The sequence below is a fragment of the Protopterus annectens genome, chromosome 3.part1, assembly GCF_019279795.1.
Source record: "Protopterus annectens isolate FY-2018-M chromosome 3.part1, PAN1.0, whole genome shotgun sequence".
Lineage (NCBI taxonomy): Eukaryota > Metazoa > Chordata > Ceratodontiformes > Protopteridae > Protopterus > Protopterus annectens.
In genome coordinates this window covers 339,560,350-339,579,064 of record NC_056732.1, presented here as the reverse complement: position 1 = coordinate 339,579,064, position 18,715 = coordinate 339,560,350, and the positions used below count along the sequence as shown (strand labels likewise).

The 18,715-nt window shown below is 39.9% G+C and overlaps 1 protein-coding gene across 3 annotated transcripts in view; it reads left to right on the top strand.

Annotated features, from left to right (window-relative positions):
- SKAP2 (src kinase associated phosphoprotein 2) overlaps window positions 1-18,715 on the top strand; it is a 1,551,387-nt gene that overhangs the window by 1,441,637 nt on the left and 91,035 nt on the right. For all 3 annotated transcript variants that reach the window (XM_044066788.1, XM_044066787.1, XM_044066789.1), the window contains one exon: window positions 15,275-15,387. In XM_044066788.1, the coding sequence (XP_043922723.1) occupies window positions 15,275-15,387 (113 nt within the window). The remainder of the gene's footprint in view (window positions 1-15,274; window positions 15,388-18,715) is intronic.

Here is an 18,715-nt window from a genome sequence, read left to right as displayed (position 1 = left end):
ACCAAGTAACACTAGTTTGTTCAAAAACGAGTTCTTGTTGATCTGAGTAGTGAAACGCATGCTCTAAACTCTTAGCTGTAAAGATCGTAAGCATAGAATCCTGGTTTGTGCATTTTCTTCCATTTACCTGTTAATACAAACATATTCTCATGGAATTCATATACCCTTCCAGTTTCTTGGAAATAGCACATACTGTTTAGATCCACTTAAAATTATAACTCCATGTAATTAAACCAGTGATAGCTTTTCTTCTCTTTAAAGAATGCCTCACAATAATTAATTTTTTTGAGTATCTACCTCCTGTTATCAAAAAGGAAAATGCAGAGGAATCCTCAAAAGTTGCTCTACTGGAAATATGCACTAATTTTAGAAAATATGCTTATTCTTCTTGTTCAGAACTGCATATCTGATGTTACTTTTTTATTGAAAGAGCCACTGGATGTGCTCTACCCTCAGCAAATTCCTTGTATAGTTTGTGTTATCAAGTTGTTTATTAAATTAGCCTGTCCTTACTTAGGAAGTAAAGTGAATTTATGATAACCAAAGCAAATGTTATCTTCCTTTTTTGTAAGCTGTATGCGTTCCCTTTCTGTTGCATCTGTAAATCTTAAAAAAGTATTACAAAAACACAGTTTAACTGCCATTCTTGTTAAGAGAGAATCTACATTTTTAAGTGAGGTAATTTAATTTGATCATTTTGCATTTACAGAGGGCAACCATATTTACTGTAATAGAGAGTGAGAGAAATGAGTAGAGCTCACTATTTTACAGCTCAGAAAGCTGTAACATAGTTAGTAATGTCACTCATATCTTTGTTGTATATGGATCTTTAGCTACTCCAGTGTACAAGACAGAGTAAAAAAAAAAGGAAACTCTTAGAAAGCAAAGTGTTTTTACAGCAGCTAGAGGCAGAGAGTATCTGCTTTTGCAGTAACTTTAAAAACTGTAACTTTGCACTACCATACACAAAAAATAAGTGCAGCAGTCTGATGTTATTGCAGCTTTCTAAAGCTGTTTGAACTTCCCATAGCAATTCTGCAGTGGCTACTTTTTATGCTTCCGGATGGAACTAGATCTTAAAGGTGTTGAAAAGTGTTTAACAAAGGTTGTTAAGCACCATTTTATGTCATAAAAGTGCTTAACAGAGTTGTTTTTTTCTGATTTTGGAGTATAATCATGCACTTCAAATACTAAAGAGAGGATTATGATTGAGACTCTGATAATAACATGCTTGTTATGTGTTCGAGACGTGGATGCAAGAAATTGACCTCAGAAGGTGGATTTTGGTATCCATGTCAAGAACACATAATAAGTTGGTTACAATTCGAGATCCATTGCTTTGTAGTATATGTTGCTTTATCTGCTTCATGTACTACCATTTGCCAAAAAGAGAGAAATAGAGACAGTGTAGATACTCATAGTGTTTTACCAATTTTGAATGCTGGTGAAGCACTTAGCTTTGTCAAACTGGCAACAAAATACCTGTCAGGGTCTTTACTTAAGAATTGTGGTCAAATACAAAAATAATGGTGGGACAAAGGAGCAACATCAGGGATAATTTTTAAATATTGCTCCAGTTCTCTTAAAATGTTAATAGAACAACAGATTTTGCATCAATGTGCATTTTCTGAAGAAGTATGAAACTCTTAATGAGTAGGATTATTGATTGACTACAATCTTTGGTGTGTGTGTGTGTGTGTGTGTGTGTGTGTGTGTGTGTCTTTCGGCTTTTCCTGGTTAGGGGTCGCCACAGCGGAACTCCGATCCGCTAATGATTGGCAGTTGATTTTTACATACCGGCTTGCCAGCCTGACGCACAACCTTCAACGAAGGTACTCCCATTCACGCATGTCTCCACGCAGAAGACGCTCTAGCTGAGAATCGAACCGGACAGCGTCTTACTGTGAGGAGACAACGCTACTGCAGTACCACCACTGCGAATCCATAATCTTTGGTAATTTACAAAAAAATCAAATATTTTATGAAGTATAGGGCAAAAATGCAAAATAAAGGACAAATGAGAGATGCGGCAAACAAGATCAAAATGTCCCTCTGGCAGAAACTAAAACACCTTTTAAAAGCTGTTAGATATTTCATGCTGACTCACTTTTTGTTTAGAAGTTCATAGGTAGGTACTATTCTGTTGGCCCTAGGGCCCATACAAGCCTAGCCAAAAAATGTACCCTGGCTTTCGCCACCCAAGAAAATTATTTTCCTGTTCCCCTGTCGAGCAGAGCCACAGAAGTGATCCCCGGGGTGAATTTCCCATTTCCCATCCAATCATCAAGATTTTTCTTGAAGAGTGCTAATGAGGAGCTCTGTTTGACATAGATAGGTAGTCTGTTTCAGAGTATGGGAAGTCTCTGGGACAGGAATCTATCCCTCCAGCATGTTCTGTTTATTGTGGTGGCAAGGTTTAGGTCCCTAGAGCATGTAGCTCGGAGGGATTGGGATTTCTTTAAGTGGAGCATGTCCAACAGCTCTGGGTTTGACATAGCTTTGTATGTTAGGCAGAGATCACCCCTGAGTAGGCGATATGCGATGGAGTAAAGCTGTAGTTTTTTGAGATGGTCTACATAGGGCATCTGTTTGAGGCCAATAATCCTCTTTGTGAGGTATTTCTGTGGTCTTTCCAGTTGGTGTAGATGTCTTGTGAGGTACATACCAAAAGGGGCGTTGTACTCTATAATGGGTCTAATGAGTGATGAGTAGAGGGGAACAATGACCTCTTTTTTTCTGGATGAGAATCCTTTTGTAATGAGATGAGCCATGTAGAAGGATTTCTTGACCACTGTGGCGATGTGATTATCAAAGGAGAAACTACTGTCCACCTGTGTCCCAAGGTCTCTTATCACATTTTCGTCTTTAAGTAGACTACCAGCTATGTGGTAGTTCATGGGTACAGAGTTTTTACCAAAGGGGATGACAATACACTTTTTGGCATTGAGCTTCAGGCCATGGCTTTGACACCAGGTATCTGTCTCAGTGAGGCCCTTTTGTAGTTTGCCCACATCGTTAGGAGTTTCGATTATGGCTCCTAGTTTGCAGTCATCTGCAAACTTTGTTAGCCAAAGACCTTCTGTGTTGGCCTGCACTTCAGAGAAGTAGATACCAAACAGGAGAGGACCCAGGACTGAACCCTGTGGTACTCCACTTGTCACTGGTCTGATGTCGGATTTGGAATCCGCTACTTTCACAGTGTGGGTTCTGTCCGTGAGCCAGTTTGTCAACCCATCTTGTGACATAGGGATTTATACCTAGTTTAGTGAGCTTATCTATAATTACAGAATGGGGGATGGTGTCGAAAGCCTTGGTGAGCTCTAGATAAGCTGTGTGAACCATTTTACCCTCATCTATGCCTTTGGTGACAGCTTCAAAGAAGTCAATCAGATTTAGGAGACATGATCTGCCTTTTACAAACCCAAACTGGGTAAGGTCCAGAGTTTGGAGATTACTAATGTCTTTGTTTATGAGTTCCACGATGATACGTTCCATGGCCTTGCAGACCAGGCTCGTCAGGCTAATGGAGCGGTAGTTTCCAGGGTCCGTCGTGGCTCCCCCTTTGTGGAGTTGGGTAACCGTCACGGTGCGCCATTCAGTGGGTACAAAGCCTGAGGTGAGGCTGTGATTGAACATGGTACTTAGGTAGGGTGCCAGTTCATTCTGTAGTTCGTGTAGAATGCAGCCTGGGATATTGTCAGGTCCCATGGATGCTGTGTTCTTGGCTTTGGAGAGTGTGTTTTTTACCTGTGCAGCCGTGATTATAGGAACTTTGCATTCTTCCGGTATAGAGATGGGCCCTCTAGGGGTGAGAGGGGGTAAAGTTAGCACTGAACCTATCTGCTAGACATGCTGGCTTGGCCTAACGACGCAACCTCAAACACGGGAACCGCATTCACGCATGTCGCCACACAGTAGACGCTTTAACACTGATGAGAACGGCCAACGGCTAAACGTGAGGGGCATTAACGCGCTACCGCAGCACCACCACCGCACCTATCTGCTAGGATGTTGGCAATATCAGCTGGTTCTGTATATTTAGTGCCATTGTGCTGTAACTCAGAGCAGATCTGAGTGTTTCCATTTAGATTCTTGACATAGCTATAGAATGCTTTGTGGTTGTCTTTAGAGTCAGTGACAATTTTGTTTTCGTAACTAACTTTGGAGGATTTTATGAAGGATCTCAGCTTTTTACTGAGGTTGACCAGGGAGTTCCTCCAGTCATGGGATTTTACTCTTTTTTGCAACAGTTTCTTTCTTCTGTTGTAGAGTTTGTTTATGGCAGAGGACCACCAGATTGGCTTCCTTTTTTTGGAGGATAACATCTTGGTTCTATTAGGGATAGCATGATCCATGCACTCATGTAAGTGCTTATAAAGTGCATTTGTGTAGGATTCGGCAGTCATACCTCTATTGTCCGTCTGCATGGGTGTCATGAAGTTTGTCACTTCTGTCATAAGAAGTGTGAAGTTGGTTTTGGAGAAGTTTTTTTACGATGGTTTCCCTAATTGGGGGTGGGGGTGGGATGTGGATGTCTAGGCTGATTAGCTTGTGGTCAGATCTGACCGACGAGGAATTGACCTCTGGTGTGGAACACTGGTTTCCCATGTTGGTAATGACCGGGTCTAGGATATTGCTGCCCCTGGTGGGGGTGTGAATAAGTTTATCCAAGGAGCTAGAATTTATGAATTCTGGAAAACGTTGAGCAAAAGAGTTGGTACATGAGTAGTTTTCCCAGTTAATGGTGGGGTAGTTGAAATTGCCCATTATTAGGGTGTTGGGTTATACCCTAATACTTTCCAGTGTATCAAGAAATGAGGAGTGTGAATCCTGGGGCATGGTTGGGGTGTCTGTAGCAAGCTACAATTTGGATTGCGGTCTTGCCCAGAGTTAGTTGCACTTGGATAATCTCGGATGCATTATGCTGTGCAACTAGCCTGGAGGTGTGGATATCCTTAATGAATATGGACACGCCTCCATCTTTAGTGCTTTGTTCTGGGTTAGGTGGCCGAAAGGTGTGGTATGAATTGTAGCCTGGTAATGCAGGGATGCTCTCTGGAGCTTTGAACCAGGTCTCTGTCACTGCACAGATGTCAATGTTCTCCATTTTAAGGAGTGCCTCGAGTGAGTGCATTTTGAGGTTTAGACTTCTAGCATTGAGTAGCATTACCCTCGGATTTTGCTTATTTGTACCTGTTATGGTGGTGAATTTGTCTTTTGAACCTTGCCTAAAAAGGCACTATAGGGGTGGCAAGAGCCTTAGCCAGTATCTGGAATCATAAGGGCGACAGGTGCAGGCCATCTCTGGCAAAGCATCATGGTCTGTCGATCATGTCGTCCCAGGCAGACAAATACTGGATCCCCTTAGAATGACACCAGAAGATTAGCCAAGTGTTGAAGTCAATCATTTTGTCCTTGTACTGTGGTATCATTCTGGGTGATGGCGGGATGCTACTCAGGGTTAGGGTCATACCTGCCTGGGATACAAGATCGGAGAGCTCCTCCATGTCTCTTTTCATGTAGTCCAGGGAGGTACGTCTCAGGTCATTCACACCAACATGGACAATGACAGTGTCATATTTGTACTTATTGTGGAGTGACCTGAGTGCATGCTATGTGGGATCCTGGCACCTGACAGGCAGCTAGTCTAGTGAGTGGAACATCAGTGTGCCTGACTATAGAGTCACCTATGACTAGAGTGTTGGGTACGTTGTTATGCCTTATGGGCTGTGGTTGAGTGGCACACAGTTTGTGGGCTATGTGTCATTTGGGTTGTGTTGGGGGGGGTGAAGTTTGCTTGCGTTTATGCTTTGGATGTCCCTGATGCTTGGGCAGGTTTTTATTGAGAGCCTCCGCGAATGTAGGTATGTGTTTTGTGTTTCTATGTGCGTGTTTTGGTGTTGTAGGTTTTGAGGGACTATGTGATGAGTGTGGTGTGGTGCAAGTGTTTACCTTCTCCTCTTGACTGTCTAGTCCAGTCTTGGGTGAAGAGAGCTTTGCTTCCAGTTTGGCTATATAAGTGCATCTCTCACAGGTTGTAGTGTTGGGTGGTAGGGGGAGAGGGTTGTCTGTGTACATGAGGCAATTGCTGCATTGCCCCAAGATGCCCATATTCATCAGGTAGACAGGAGAAATCACTGGGAGCTGAGCCTTAGACATGCCTGGATAAGTGCTTATTTATTAAGTATTAAAAACTGCTTTCCACTCGACAAGTGAGGAAAGTTGAGTGCTGTAGTAATTTCCAGCTTATGTAGTGCTTACAATGAGTTCTGAACAAGTGCTGAGTTCAAAGAAACAGATTTGAGTGCTGAAACTAGAAAACTGGCTAGTTATAAGAAACAAAACTAAGCTAGAAGGCTTCCCTCCAACCCAGAAGGGCTTGGGGGCTCTGATGCTTACAAACAGTCTAGACCACATAACAGGAAAGGCAGGAAACAAGCTTAATTTTTTTTTGTTCTTTCCCAGATGCTCTCTTTGTACACAGTAGGAGTGCCTGAAATCAGAATATGATCTCACTGCACTCAGTTGAGTGAGCAAATGAGATGGGCCCAGAAGGAGTATCCAAACACAAATTTACAAGAGGGGGGGCAGCTTCAAAGCCACTAAGATTAACACCAAAACAGAAACAGGGAGAGTGGGTGGGAAAACTAACTGAAGAACAGAGTCAAAACTATTGTGGCAGAGTAAAGTTCTAACAGCTTTTAAAGGCTGTTTTTACCTTCTGTCACCGTTGTTTGGTGGACACCACTGTCCGTAACACAAGCCCTAATCATAACAGCACTTAGGTGTGTGTGTGTAACAAAAAGTTTAAGCACCTTTAAACATTAATTGATGTCTCACTAGGGAAGAGCTTAACTAGTTTATCTTTTTCCCTGGTATGGAAGTGTAGGCACAGCGCTCCATGTACTGCAAGTAAGAACAGAGTTAAAACTATTGTGGCAGAGTAAAGTTCTAACAGCTTTTAAAGGCTGTTTTTACCTTCTGTCACTGTTTTTTGGTGGACACCACTGTCCGTAACACAGGCCCTAATCATAACAGCACTTAGATGTGTGTGTGTAACAAAAAGTTTAAGCACCTTTAAACATTAATTGATGTCTCACTAGGGTCACCCTTCACCGCATAAAAACATACCAAAGAGTTTAACTAGAGCCTGTTTATCTTTTCTCTGCCTTGGCGTGTAGGCACAGCACTCTTTATGGATTTCCTATTTTGGTTTTGAATATTTTATAAATGGGCATTATGAAATCAATATGCTCAATTTGGGCCTATAATACCACACACACACACACACAAACACACGTGGAGCAGATGATCAAGCTGATTGGCAAGACACCAATGAGCATTTTATGTAGAAGGGACCCATTCATGTAAGATTTTCTACGCAACCACTGGCACCTTATAGTAAGACCTAAAGTTACAGGTAGGCAGAACAGACTGCTCAGTACAGTTGTTATAGGACAGTCACAGACCAAGGACTAAAATGTATAAACCTAGCAAAATAAAACAAGTGTGTGTATCATAGGTCAACATATGTTTCTCAAAACCCACTCTACTGCTTTCATCTAATATAAAATGTATAAATACGCAGTGTAATAAAAAAAAAAAACATGGCACGTACTCCCTTGAGAAGAAACAGTGTGACAATTACATTTTCAGCAGGAGTAGTGGTTTGTTCCTTAACATAGTAGTTATATATATGATTCAATGCAAAGTACCTTTGCACATTTAACAAATTCTACAACATTATTCACACAGAACTTGTGTTAGTATTACTTTCTTTCTGTATGTTGTGAATGCGTACAGTACCAGAGAATGTATATTGTGAGAATTAGATTGTTCTATCAGAATTCTTAGTGTCACTCAAATGCATAACTCTCAACTGTCCCTGATTTTGCCTCATAGTTCTGCTCTGCCTCTTATAAAATTTTTGATTTTCTAGTAAATTACCGAGGATTGCAGTAAGTTATTCTTACCAGAATTTAGAGTTGTCTTATTGTTCAGAAAGTACATGTTGATGCATAACCTGTATTTATGTTAACTTTTTTAAGTGAATTAGAGTAACATTTAAAAATTACCCAAATTGTCCGTTTTGTGCACATTATCAGTGTATCCATATCCCTGTCACGTGCATCACGTGTCCATTATAGTGGCATTATCAGCTCTCATTATATTCCTAGTCCTGTTCTGTGCATATCATGTGTCCATTATAATGAAACTGTCAGCTGTCAGTATATCCCTGTTCTTGTACTCTTCATCTCATGTGTCAGTTATAGTGGCATTGTCAGCTATCAGTATATCCCTATCCCTGTCCTATTGCATGTATCCATTATAATGACCTTGTCAGCTATTGGTATATCCCTGTTCCTCTCCTCGTCATCTGATGTGTGTTATAGTGACATTATCAGCTTTTGGTGTTTTACTGGTCTTGTCCCCTATCATGCCCTTATGCAGTGCATGCCACTTGCTCAGTTTAGTAGCTAGGTTTCTGGCAGTCATCATTTGCTTTGTATTCCTTCTTTTTTCCTGTCATCTTTCCTCAATGTAAATAGTAGATCTGAAACAAGACACTACTACTATTAAGTTTCTCTCTGTTTTTCATGTTTCCCAGTAAGACAAAGTATTTTAAGATTATTTTTTAATAAAGGCCTTAATCTCAGGCACTGTTACATAATAGGTAACTTTAGAAGGAACATAACCAGGCCCCTTATTAAGCAGTGATATTTTAGCATAAGTTTAAGATGTCCATTTGATGTGTTTGTCACATTTTTGAGGTTGCCATCAGTAGTCCACTCTATTGCATCATTTGGGAAAATTATGTCTATTTTTTCAAACTTATAAGGCTTTCACATGGCTTTGAACTCAAAGTTGTAGTCCAATAATTGCAAATCCAAAAGCTCTAAAAATTAAAGTGTGATTTCCCAAGAAATCAGCACATTTTAGAACTCACTGTAATACCATTAAAGGATTTTTGCAGGGGGATTCTCCCCATCCCCAAATCCTTGCCACATACATACACTTACTCAGAGATTAGTGCACCTCAGAATAAATGGGATGCTACAAGACAACCCCAGTTTCCAACTCCCCATTTTCATACTTTGCCACATTCTTCCAAGGATCACTGTTGTGATCCTTGATGTTTAATTGGGAATCCTTTCAACTTGTTGTGTGATAGGTACCAATTACAAAGGACCTACCCCATGTGAAGTCTGCAGTAATCGTATTTCAATTGGTGAACCAGCTTTATTTATTATTTTTTTCTGGCTCCTGTACGTCATATGCAGTATGATTCGTGTTTGTTCTTCTTTATTAAAATAAACCCTCTTGTACCTTTTCATGACAAAAACAAAAGAAGAATCAGATTTGTCCTTGCCTGTTATGAATATTGGTAGGATACTCTTGTGTTTTCCAGTGTACTCTTTTCAGAAGCAGCATGGTCATTAGGTCCAGCTATTTTTAAAAAGAGTGTCAGTTTGTTACTGTCGCACCTGTTATGTATCATCCATTTTGAGTAATGAAGACCATATCCAATATTATATTCTATAGCTAGTGGAAAATAATAAAATAAATTATTGCTTTATGACATGCTATTAACATGAGAGTTATCATGTTAGTAAAGTGATCTTATGTTTACTGATATTACAAAACAGTTCACTTGCAACTTTATATCTGGGATCAAAAACAAAACCCTGTACATTGTTTCATTTCAGTCAAGCAAAGCAAGTATGAATCATGATAAGTTACCCAAAGGTCAACAAGGGCTTGAGAAGTCAAAGCTGGTAATTCACACCAGTTAAACATAAAATGCTGCAATTTAGTGCTTCTTTCAGTTTCTGAAAGAATACACAGCAATTAGGTGACACCTGTGACTTTGAGTGCACCTTTGAAGTCTAACTTTCCTCACAACTTTTACTTGTTCCATATTCTATAAAGCTCGAGAAATGTCCAGAGGGGTGATGTCATCGATATCTTCTGATGAAATGGGAGTTCATAAAAATGCCATCATCTGCCTTTAAGAAGTAGTTGTGAATCATTCTTGTAGCAAGGCTGCTGTAAGCAACAATTCAGAAACTGCTGAACCTCCCCATGGCTGCTGACATGTTATTAAATGCTGATAGAGGAGTTGTAGCATTTGAATATAATGCAAATAAATGTCAGTGTAAAATGATGTAAGCAAGCTTCACAACTCACCACACACTCACACAATGTGATACGTGTACCAGTGCAAGGCGGAAAGATCAAAACCACAATGCAGAGGTGGCATGCAATTCACAAAGATGTAAAAGCTAGCGAAAGTCCTTTTCCCAGATCTTTAAATGTGTGTCTAGTAGACTTTCCTTTAAACAGTAATTCCTCAAGAAACAGCACTTTTCTCTGCAGTTAATTCTCCAGGTTCCACAGACACGTTATCTGGTTCTCATTTTTCAACAAAGATATCACTGAAACCTCACCAGTGAGCCCCAGCTAAATGCTTGAAGTCAGGGAATAGTTTGCACTATTTTAAGTGTACAAGCATACTGATGCCGCAGAAGGCTATTCAGATAGCAATGATTTCTTTAGCCCTCTGGCCGTCATCCATGGCAGCATCAGATTTCTTCACTCTGTCTCTTTCTCCAACCACAGTAACCACAATCAGTCTCTCTGAAACTTTGAGGGACTGAATCAAACCACAATCCAATGCCATGTTCTGCTGTCATGTTACTCTCTTTCTTTTTTTCCATAGTGTAAGGATCCTTGTGCTTGAAGAAGATAGGAGTTTCTTGGTGTCTTAAACAATTTTTAGTGCAACTACCAACCAGGGTTTTGCATGAAAAGTTGGACAGACACCCAGTAAGGCTCTGTCAGTTCAGTTCAGTACAATTAAATAAATGAGAAAAGTATATGCATTCCCCTGGAATAAGTGGGTCTACTTGGTTTTACAGTAGTAAAGCTGAGCAAAGCCCAGGCTGCTGACCACATAACCAGCCTGTCTTGTAGTAACTAATAATGAAAGGACAGTGGTGAAGTGTTTTTGTGAGGGTGCAGGGAAGCATGCCCTCCCTGCAAAATACTGTCAGGTATGTTACACCAGTAAGAGAGAAAAGGTAAGTAATTTATTTTTTTCTCTGTGTTGGTGCAGAGGCATTTTATTTAGAGACTGGGGATGTGAGACAAGCCTTTTGCATTTGGGGAAGGTGAGGGGCTGAGCTCCCTGCAAAAACACTATATATAACAGTTTATGTTAGTTACATATATGGCACTTTTCTAAGTAAATAAAAAATAAATGCCTATTTGTTAACTGGGAAGGGCCACAGCACACACACAGAGTCCCTTTTAATGGGTGACCCAGAAATGGTGTTTGCCTGGCTGACTTGCTCAAGATCAAACAGTATGCAAATGTGGGCTGAGAGACTCAAACCCTGTGCTATAGGAACTACATCTTACAGTCTTAACCCCGTGCAGCATCTGCCAAACTCAATTGTGTAGTGAAAAGAGCATCTGCACTAGAAGGGGTGCAGTATATTTTATTATATTTATTTATTTTTTTTATTTTAACATTTGTTTTCCGGGAAAGTCCGACTGGGACACAGCCCGTTTTCAGCGGAGGCCAGGGGAGAAACACTCTAGATGCATTTCTTTGGAATATGGAAGGAAATTAGGGCAGCTGGAGGAAACCCACGCATGCACAGGAAGGACATGCAGACTCAGCACAGAAGGAACCCCAGCCGAGAGTCGCACCGGAGAACCTCTTGCTGTGAGGCAACAATGCTAAGCGCTGTACCCCTGTGCCTCCCTTAACTTTGTTATAACTGTGTTAACTTGAAGTAGATACTAGAAATTTGGACAAGTCAGCTTTATATAGAACAGTACAGTACCAAAGGGTTTTTCATAGCAGTTTACAAAGGCTGAGAGTACAGACAGTTATGCACAGGTCACTTTCTGTTGTAGGATCACTGATGTACCATAGTTGATACAACCCAAGGAAAGATCATTCTGAAGACTGTTGTAATCACACATCTCATAGACCAAGAATCATGAGAAATGTATGAGGATTTCCATTAAAAAATTAAGACTGCTATGGCTGTAAGTATCCTTATATAGTACGACAATGTATCTGATTATACTTGGCAAAGGACAGTACATCATACACACATATACATGCCACCAGCCCAACCCTTTATGTTCTTCAGAGTGCAGCAGCTGCACCGTGGTACTTCGTGGGGATATCAAGCAAAACTGAAAATCAAAACATGATGAAAAGAAAAAAAAAACAGAGATAGAAAAGCACCAAGTTTTAGGAAGGTGCTTACAAAAGCAGCAGGTTTTAAGAAAGTGCTACCATATTTGCTTCGTATTTTTCTTTTGACACTGCATTATGAAGAATGTATGTGGCTATGTTAGAGTCTGAGTGTGGAATTGCTGGACATCCTGTGCAGCCTTTTCCTTAACACGGCTGCTGTGGCGTCTCTTTCTGCTGCTGCTTTGATTTTTGTTTTCTTTCTTGATAGGCTTTCATTGTGAGGCCCTGGTCAGAACCACGTACTGCTTTTTTCTTCACTTAGGATTCAGCTGTGGCACAATAACCGTGTGGGACAAACACGTAAATGTGAATCTTTCTGTGTATGCATTCTTGCAGTATTGGCGTTTCTTAACTCTGCTGAGACCCAGTGGTTTCATGCAACTCTGCTAAAAGCCAAATCAGTCTGAATTATTTCACTAGACTCTGCGCATATTTCCCATGACAGTTTGTGTTATGAGATGTATATAGTTGTTTGGCATTTGGTTGTTTGGCCAGTACCCTTTGTGGTTACTCTTTCAAAGCCATTGCCAAGGGGTACCTTCCTTTTTTCCTTACTGTCTTTCTTTGGTTTGCTTTCTTTGTTTAACTAGTAACTAAACAGAATGAAAACACATTAATATATGTGCTGAGTTTTTCTGTCAGATACAGCAGTACTAGTTATTTAAAATAAAGAGTTGGGGTAAATATTTCCATGGAGATTTATTAGTTGAACGCTGTGTGATATCTGTTAGATAGTCTTGTGCCAAAGAGCTCCAAATGGCAGTTGTACTCTATTAACCACCTGTTTTATTACTTGCCACTGATTTCCAGAAATGTGTGGGTTACAGTGCTTTATCTACTTCATTTCAGCAGAACCTAGAACAAACTGTCAGATGTCAGAGGATCTTATTGCATTTCAGCCTTTTCATAAATGTCAGCCCACTGCTGTGGTAACTGTCTGAAACTCTGCCCACAAATACTGCATTCATCTTTATTATCCTGCAACAGATACCTATGCTAAAAAAGGAACTAGCAGAAAACTGAATTAAAACATAACAAAAGACCATGATGCCCGGGGGGCTCTTTTGAGCCAGCTCAATGCCATATAGGGATAAAACTTTGACTGGACTGCAGATCACGTGTAAATAGCTGCTTGGGTGCCTGTAGGAGCTAGCTGAGGAAGACGGAACTGAATGGCCATACCGACTCATCCATCCTGGAGGGGTGGTGGCTGTCAGTTGCCACAAGAGTGATACCTAGCAGGAGCACTAGGTGTTACGTGGTAGAGCTGTAGCCCACTGAACCTATGAAGTCACAGTGCATCTCACACCGGGAGCAGAGGGGAACTTGGTGTGCAGAGCCAGGTTTCTGTTTAGGAGACAGCAGTGGCAAAGGTTAGAAGAGCAGTGGAAGGAGGAGGTGGACTCTTCCAGTGGATATGATAAGTAGCCCTACAGGACCAGGAAGTTGGGCCACTCCCTACCACCCAACACTCACCAGTAACAGAGTGCCAGTGGGCATTCCCAGGTAGGAGTGAGTGGGCCACAAGGCTCTTGCCTTGCCAAAGGATGCCCTAATCCTTCACCATTGGAATGAATGGACTGACTGCAGCCTCTTAAAACAAGAAATCTGGACAAAGCCTGACATAATGCGGGGACAAAGGCCCAAAAATAGGGACACATTTTAAATATTGCTCTTATAAACTTAGAAAGTTGCTAGAATAATAGGATTTGTGCTCACATGAGTTTTCTGAGGGATATGAAGTCTGAAACACAAATGCATGTCATTATTTAGTGACTTTAATTTTTAGATCATCCCACTGATTTGCCAAAAAACACAATTTTTATGAAGAACCAACCAAAAATATGAGGCAAAAATCTGGACATTCTGCAGAAATCTGTACAGTTTTGAGGTATGAGTGACTGGGTGTTAATAATGAAGCAGTTAGGTAAGATTCTGTGGGGAGTGGAAAAAAAAAAGAAAGAATGGAGTCCTTCATTCTTTAAGAGCATATCGACTTTGAGTTTCTAATTAAAAAAAGAGAGAGAGCGCAAGAGAGATGGAGAAGTAGAGAAGAGAAGGTGAAAAATTAGCCTTTAAGCAAGTAACATTTTAATTTATTGGCGGATTTCTGACACTTTGAATATAGACCAATTTGTGACACTGTGCCAATCACTATAGCAAATAGACTTCACGAGGTGGTCCTACATTTCATATGCACATGACTTTGAAGTCCATATATATTTCATACCCAGTTTTCTACCAGGAAATGTGTTCTTGTTTCAGATAGTGTCACTTCTTTCATGAAAGAACCTGCAGATGTGGTTCAACATCCCTTAAAATGAAGCAGATTGCAAATTAGCTATGTATTCAGTGCTGTTTATTTTCCTTATTCTTTTGGAGGGCACTTAACCAAAAACATTTTTTTAACAGTTGTGAATCTGTCTGATGGCTAAGAAAGCAACATTACCCTCTTTACTTACTGTCTGACTGTGCCTGCTTGTGTCAGTGGCATCGCTGCAGAAGAGTGTCATGGGGTCCTGATAAGTCTAAGTTTACACTGCCGAATAATGAGGTATATGGCAGCTGTGTACTTAAGCAATGGTACACCTCAGTGAAACCTTTTATCCTACATTGAGGTTGTACAACCTCCTTATTGGTTATAGTAACTAAGGTGCAGGTGAGGAGGTTTGTGGTTGTTCCACTCATCACCTGAAGTTTCAGTTTTTACACTTATTTTTTGGCAGTTTCATTGCAAATATCCAATGGTGAAGATAGAATTGCTTAACAATACTATAACTCAGGAGTACAGAATGTTCGGCAGTTATAAAAGATATTCCAAAATATATACGCATGTGCTGACATATATACACACACACATACGCACACGTTTTAGTTTTAATATTTCTGATTTTATGTAACTGCTAGCAGCTGCTTTTAGATAAACTCTGTGATCGTCATAAATTCCACAGAAGATTTGTTAATGTGTCATTAATACCTTTTGTTTTGTTTTTGTAGTGGACAAAAGCACAGATTATGGCAACTTCTACCAAGGTCTGTGGGACTGTATAGGAGACCAAGTTGATGAATTGTCTTTTAAAAGGGGTGATGTCATTTACATTTTAAGCAAGGTGAGTCATTACAAAATTCTTTTTTTTTAACCCATAAATCCTTCCTTTTCTTAGTGTTTCAGAAGGCTAGAAATAGGAGTCTGACAGTCAGGCTGTTTTGTTCCCTTGACTGTTGCCTTGAAAACCTGAAGCTTTGCATGCTTGCCTTAATGTTCAAGTGAAGCAGCTTTGGTGGTCTTTACTTTCACTTCACATGCTACAAAACCACCACAAGATGGGATTTAGGCCAGCACAACTGGAAAACCTTAGCAAATAGACGTAATAACGAAAGTCTGCAGAGCCCGACTGCTTCATGCAAGACTTGGTGTAATTCCTTTCTGGGATTACATTTCATATACAGATGGTGGATTGACGGCTTCTGCTTGCTTGACAAACCTCTGGATAAGGGAAACTTCAGTTTTTACTTTGTCACATGGTCAATATACACATCTCCTAACCGAATCCTTCCATTGGTTTCAGTGTAGTCTATGCCTGTTGTGAAAAAAACAAGAGTATTAACTTCTCTGTGACTGGGTGGGAAGGTGTTGATGCAGTACCTCATTGTATAACAGTATTACAGTGTTACCTCTGTAAAGTCGTAAAGTCATTACAACAGAACTTCAGCAGAACTAAATAGCTTGTACTCAGGAGTTTATTATAAACGTTACCACTATCACCCAGTCTAACATGCAGTATATTCACATAATGTAAAGCTGAGTATTCTGCAGTTTTTTTCTTTTTCCCTCGGAGAAAATATAATTTTCTTTTTTTTTTTTTTAACACAAAGTGATATAGTAGTCCTATATCTTAAAAGAGGAGAAAAGGGACTCAAAGAAGACTCAGGGCACCTTTTAGAAATAACCATTTTGATTATTTATCCTACTTTCTTAGTTTTCACTAAGAGTAACCCGACTGAGAAAATAAGTCTCCTTTTTTAAAGTGTTCCTTATTCCGTTTCTCTAACCTACGGCAAAAACAGACAAGTTATAGAAAAATTTACACTACACAAGCTGATGAATGAAGTACCAACATCACAAGGATTAATTAATTCATTATATAGTGGCATGTCAGCTAAAATTTCAGTTGGAAAATGAACAGGGAGACAAATTATTACAGTGTAAGATCAGTATTTTTTCTGTATACCCTGTACCAGCAGTGTTATGTTGTATTACAATTTCTGAATACTTTCATAGCCAATGCAAAATTATAAGACAAAGAAATTTAGCAGCAGGGACTTGCTTGTTTTCATTTGAAGAAGTGATACTGCCAGCAAACATTTTTCTTTCCAAGGAAAATAACTTTTAAGTAAGTTTTATATGTCAGCACACTGTAGCTGTGTTGTGTTAGGAACTGAACCCAAGGGTAAGAGATATTACCCCACAGCACTTGTAATTTCACCCCCTTTAACCACTGTGTTTAGATAATAGTCTATTGCGCAAATATGATTGCACCATGATAAAATAAGTTAGCTTTATGTTTGGCTCTGAAATGCCATGTTTTGAATTTGGTGATCTGGCACACTTGAATTTCCAGTTGCCTAAGAAATGAAAGATTTTTGAATAAGGTTTTTGTCTATGTAGGTACCAAGTTCATTTTTGTCCATCTTATAGTACTGACTGTGCTATCTAGAGCAGCACACACTATTCATTGACACCACCCATCCAAGCCTGCGGTAAGCACACCTCCTATGCTGTTAGTCAGTACCGGGGCATTTAAAGAAGTGGTTTGCTGTATTTATACGTACACATATCTATGCTGCAGTTTAAGTGCTATAATCATCCTTTTCTCTCTGAGGTATGTTGGATTACTGAACTTTAAAGGGTAAAGGGGAAGGTAAAGAAGCAAAGAAAGTAGTTTGAAGGTATCTTATTTTTAATATCTAAGACAAGCACTTATCCTGAGATCATTATTGGCTGAGCTCATTTGTGCTTATTGTTCTGAGAATATGTTTTAGTCAGGTGTTTTTTTTTTTTTTTTGTTTTTTTTATTGTGGGGGGGGGCTTACCTGAGCTGAAAATAGTGGATTAAGAAATGTAAACAAGTTCTGCAAACATGGTGGTGCAGTGGTTAGCATTGTTACCTCACAGCAAAAGGTTCTCCAGTTCCAAAGACATGCTTCTGGAGCATTTCTTCCTGGGCCACCACTGAAAATGAGCTATGCCCCAGCTGAGTTTTCCCAGTAAACAAATGTCAAAATAAAAAAAAAAAAATTCCCTACCTGCTCTGTGTTGGGTGTGGGATAGTGTTTTTGATGTCATAGCTGTAATTCACTGTAATTCACAGCTACAGTGTGCCTTGTATGTGCAGATACAAATTAATGAGTAAGTCCGCATTGCATCTTTAATTAGTAATATAGCTTAGTGTCATGAATAAAAAAAAAAATAGGTATACTTAATCAAAAACACGGTAGTTCTTTTAACGTTTGTTTCTGTGGCAGTAGTTTGCGGTCAGCATTTCATTTAATTTTTTTTTTTTTTTTTGAGAAATGAAAGCATGGTTAGCAACTTTAATTTTGCTAAGGCTGCTAAGGTCCAATCAAGCTTCATGCACTGATGATGCCTTTGTATACCCCAAATGGCATATGGTAGCATTAGGAGTATCTACTTAAGTGTATTTTGCTAGCCGAAGTTTGTGCAACCTCATTAATTTCCTTAGTTTAAAATTTGCTGTTATTGTTTTAGTTTTTGGTACTGAACCATCGTTTATGCAGAGAAACTCTACATTTTTCTTTCAGCTACAGCTCATGCAGACATGTCAACATGAAAGAAATTAATAATGCTGAGAAGATAAGCTACTGTGCAACCAGTAGTCCTCAGTGGGTTGGTACTGTGGCATCCTGTCAGTGAAACTGGTTAGTGAAGCACGCTTGCTTTCACATCATTCTGCTGAGACTGGTTAACTGAACATTTACTGAATTTTGGTGATCCTTAAAATTGGCAAGAAGAGGGAGGTTATAAGCACTAGTATACACCCATCTTGCCATTGTGTAATCTATCCACACTGCTCTGTTCTCTAATCCAGTACAGAAATTAGGGGGCCAGGGTATTTTATCTGTAACCTACTATTCTTATTTGTTTTGCACTTTGATGTGTGTGTGCTTGTGTGCGTGTGCTTGTGTGCGTGTGTGTGTATGTGTGCGCGCGCGTGTGTGCATGCGTGTGTGTGTGTGTGTGTGTGTGTGTGTGTGTGTGTGTGTGTGTGTGTGTGTGTGTGTGTGTGTGTGTGTGTGTGTGTGAACTGTGACTTAGGATTTCAGTGTTATGATATAGGTGTAGCAACACCTCTTAGAGCTGAAAAACAAAAGTATGTGTTTATATTACTCTTAATCAGGACTTCATGTGGCTGCCTG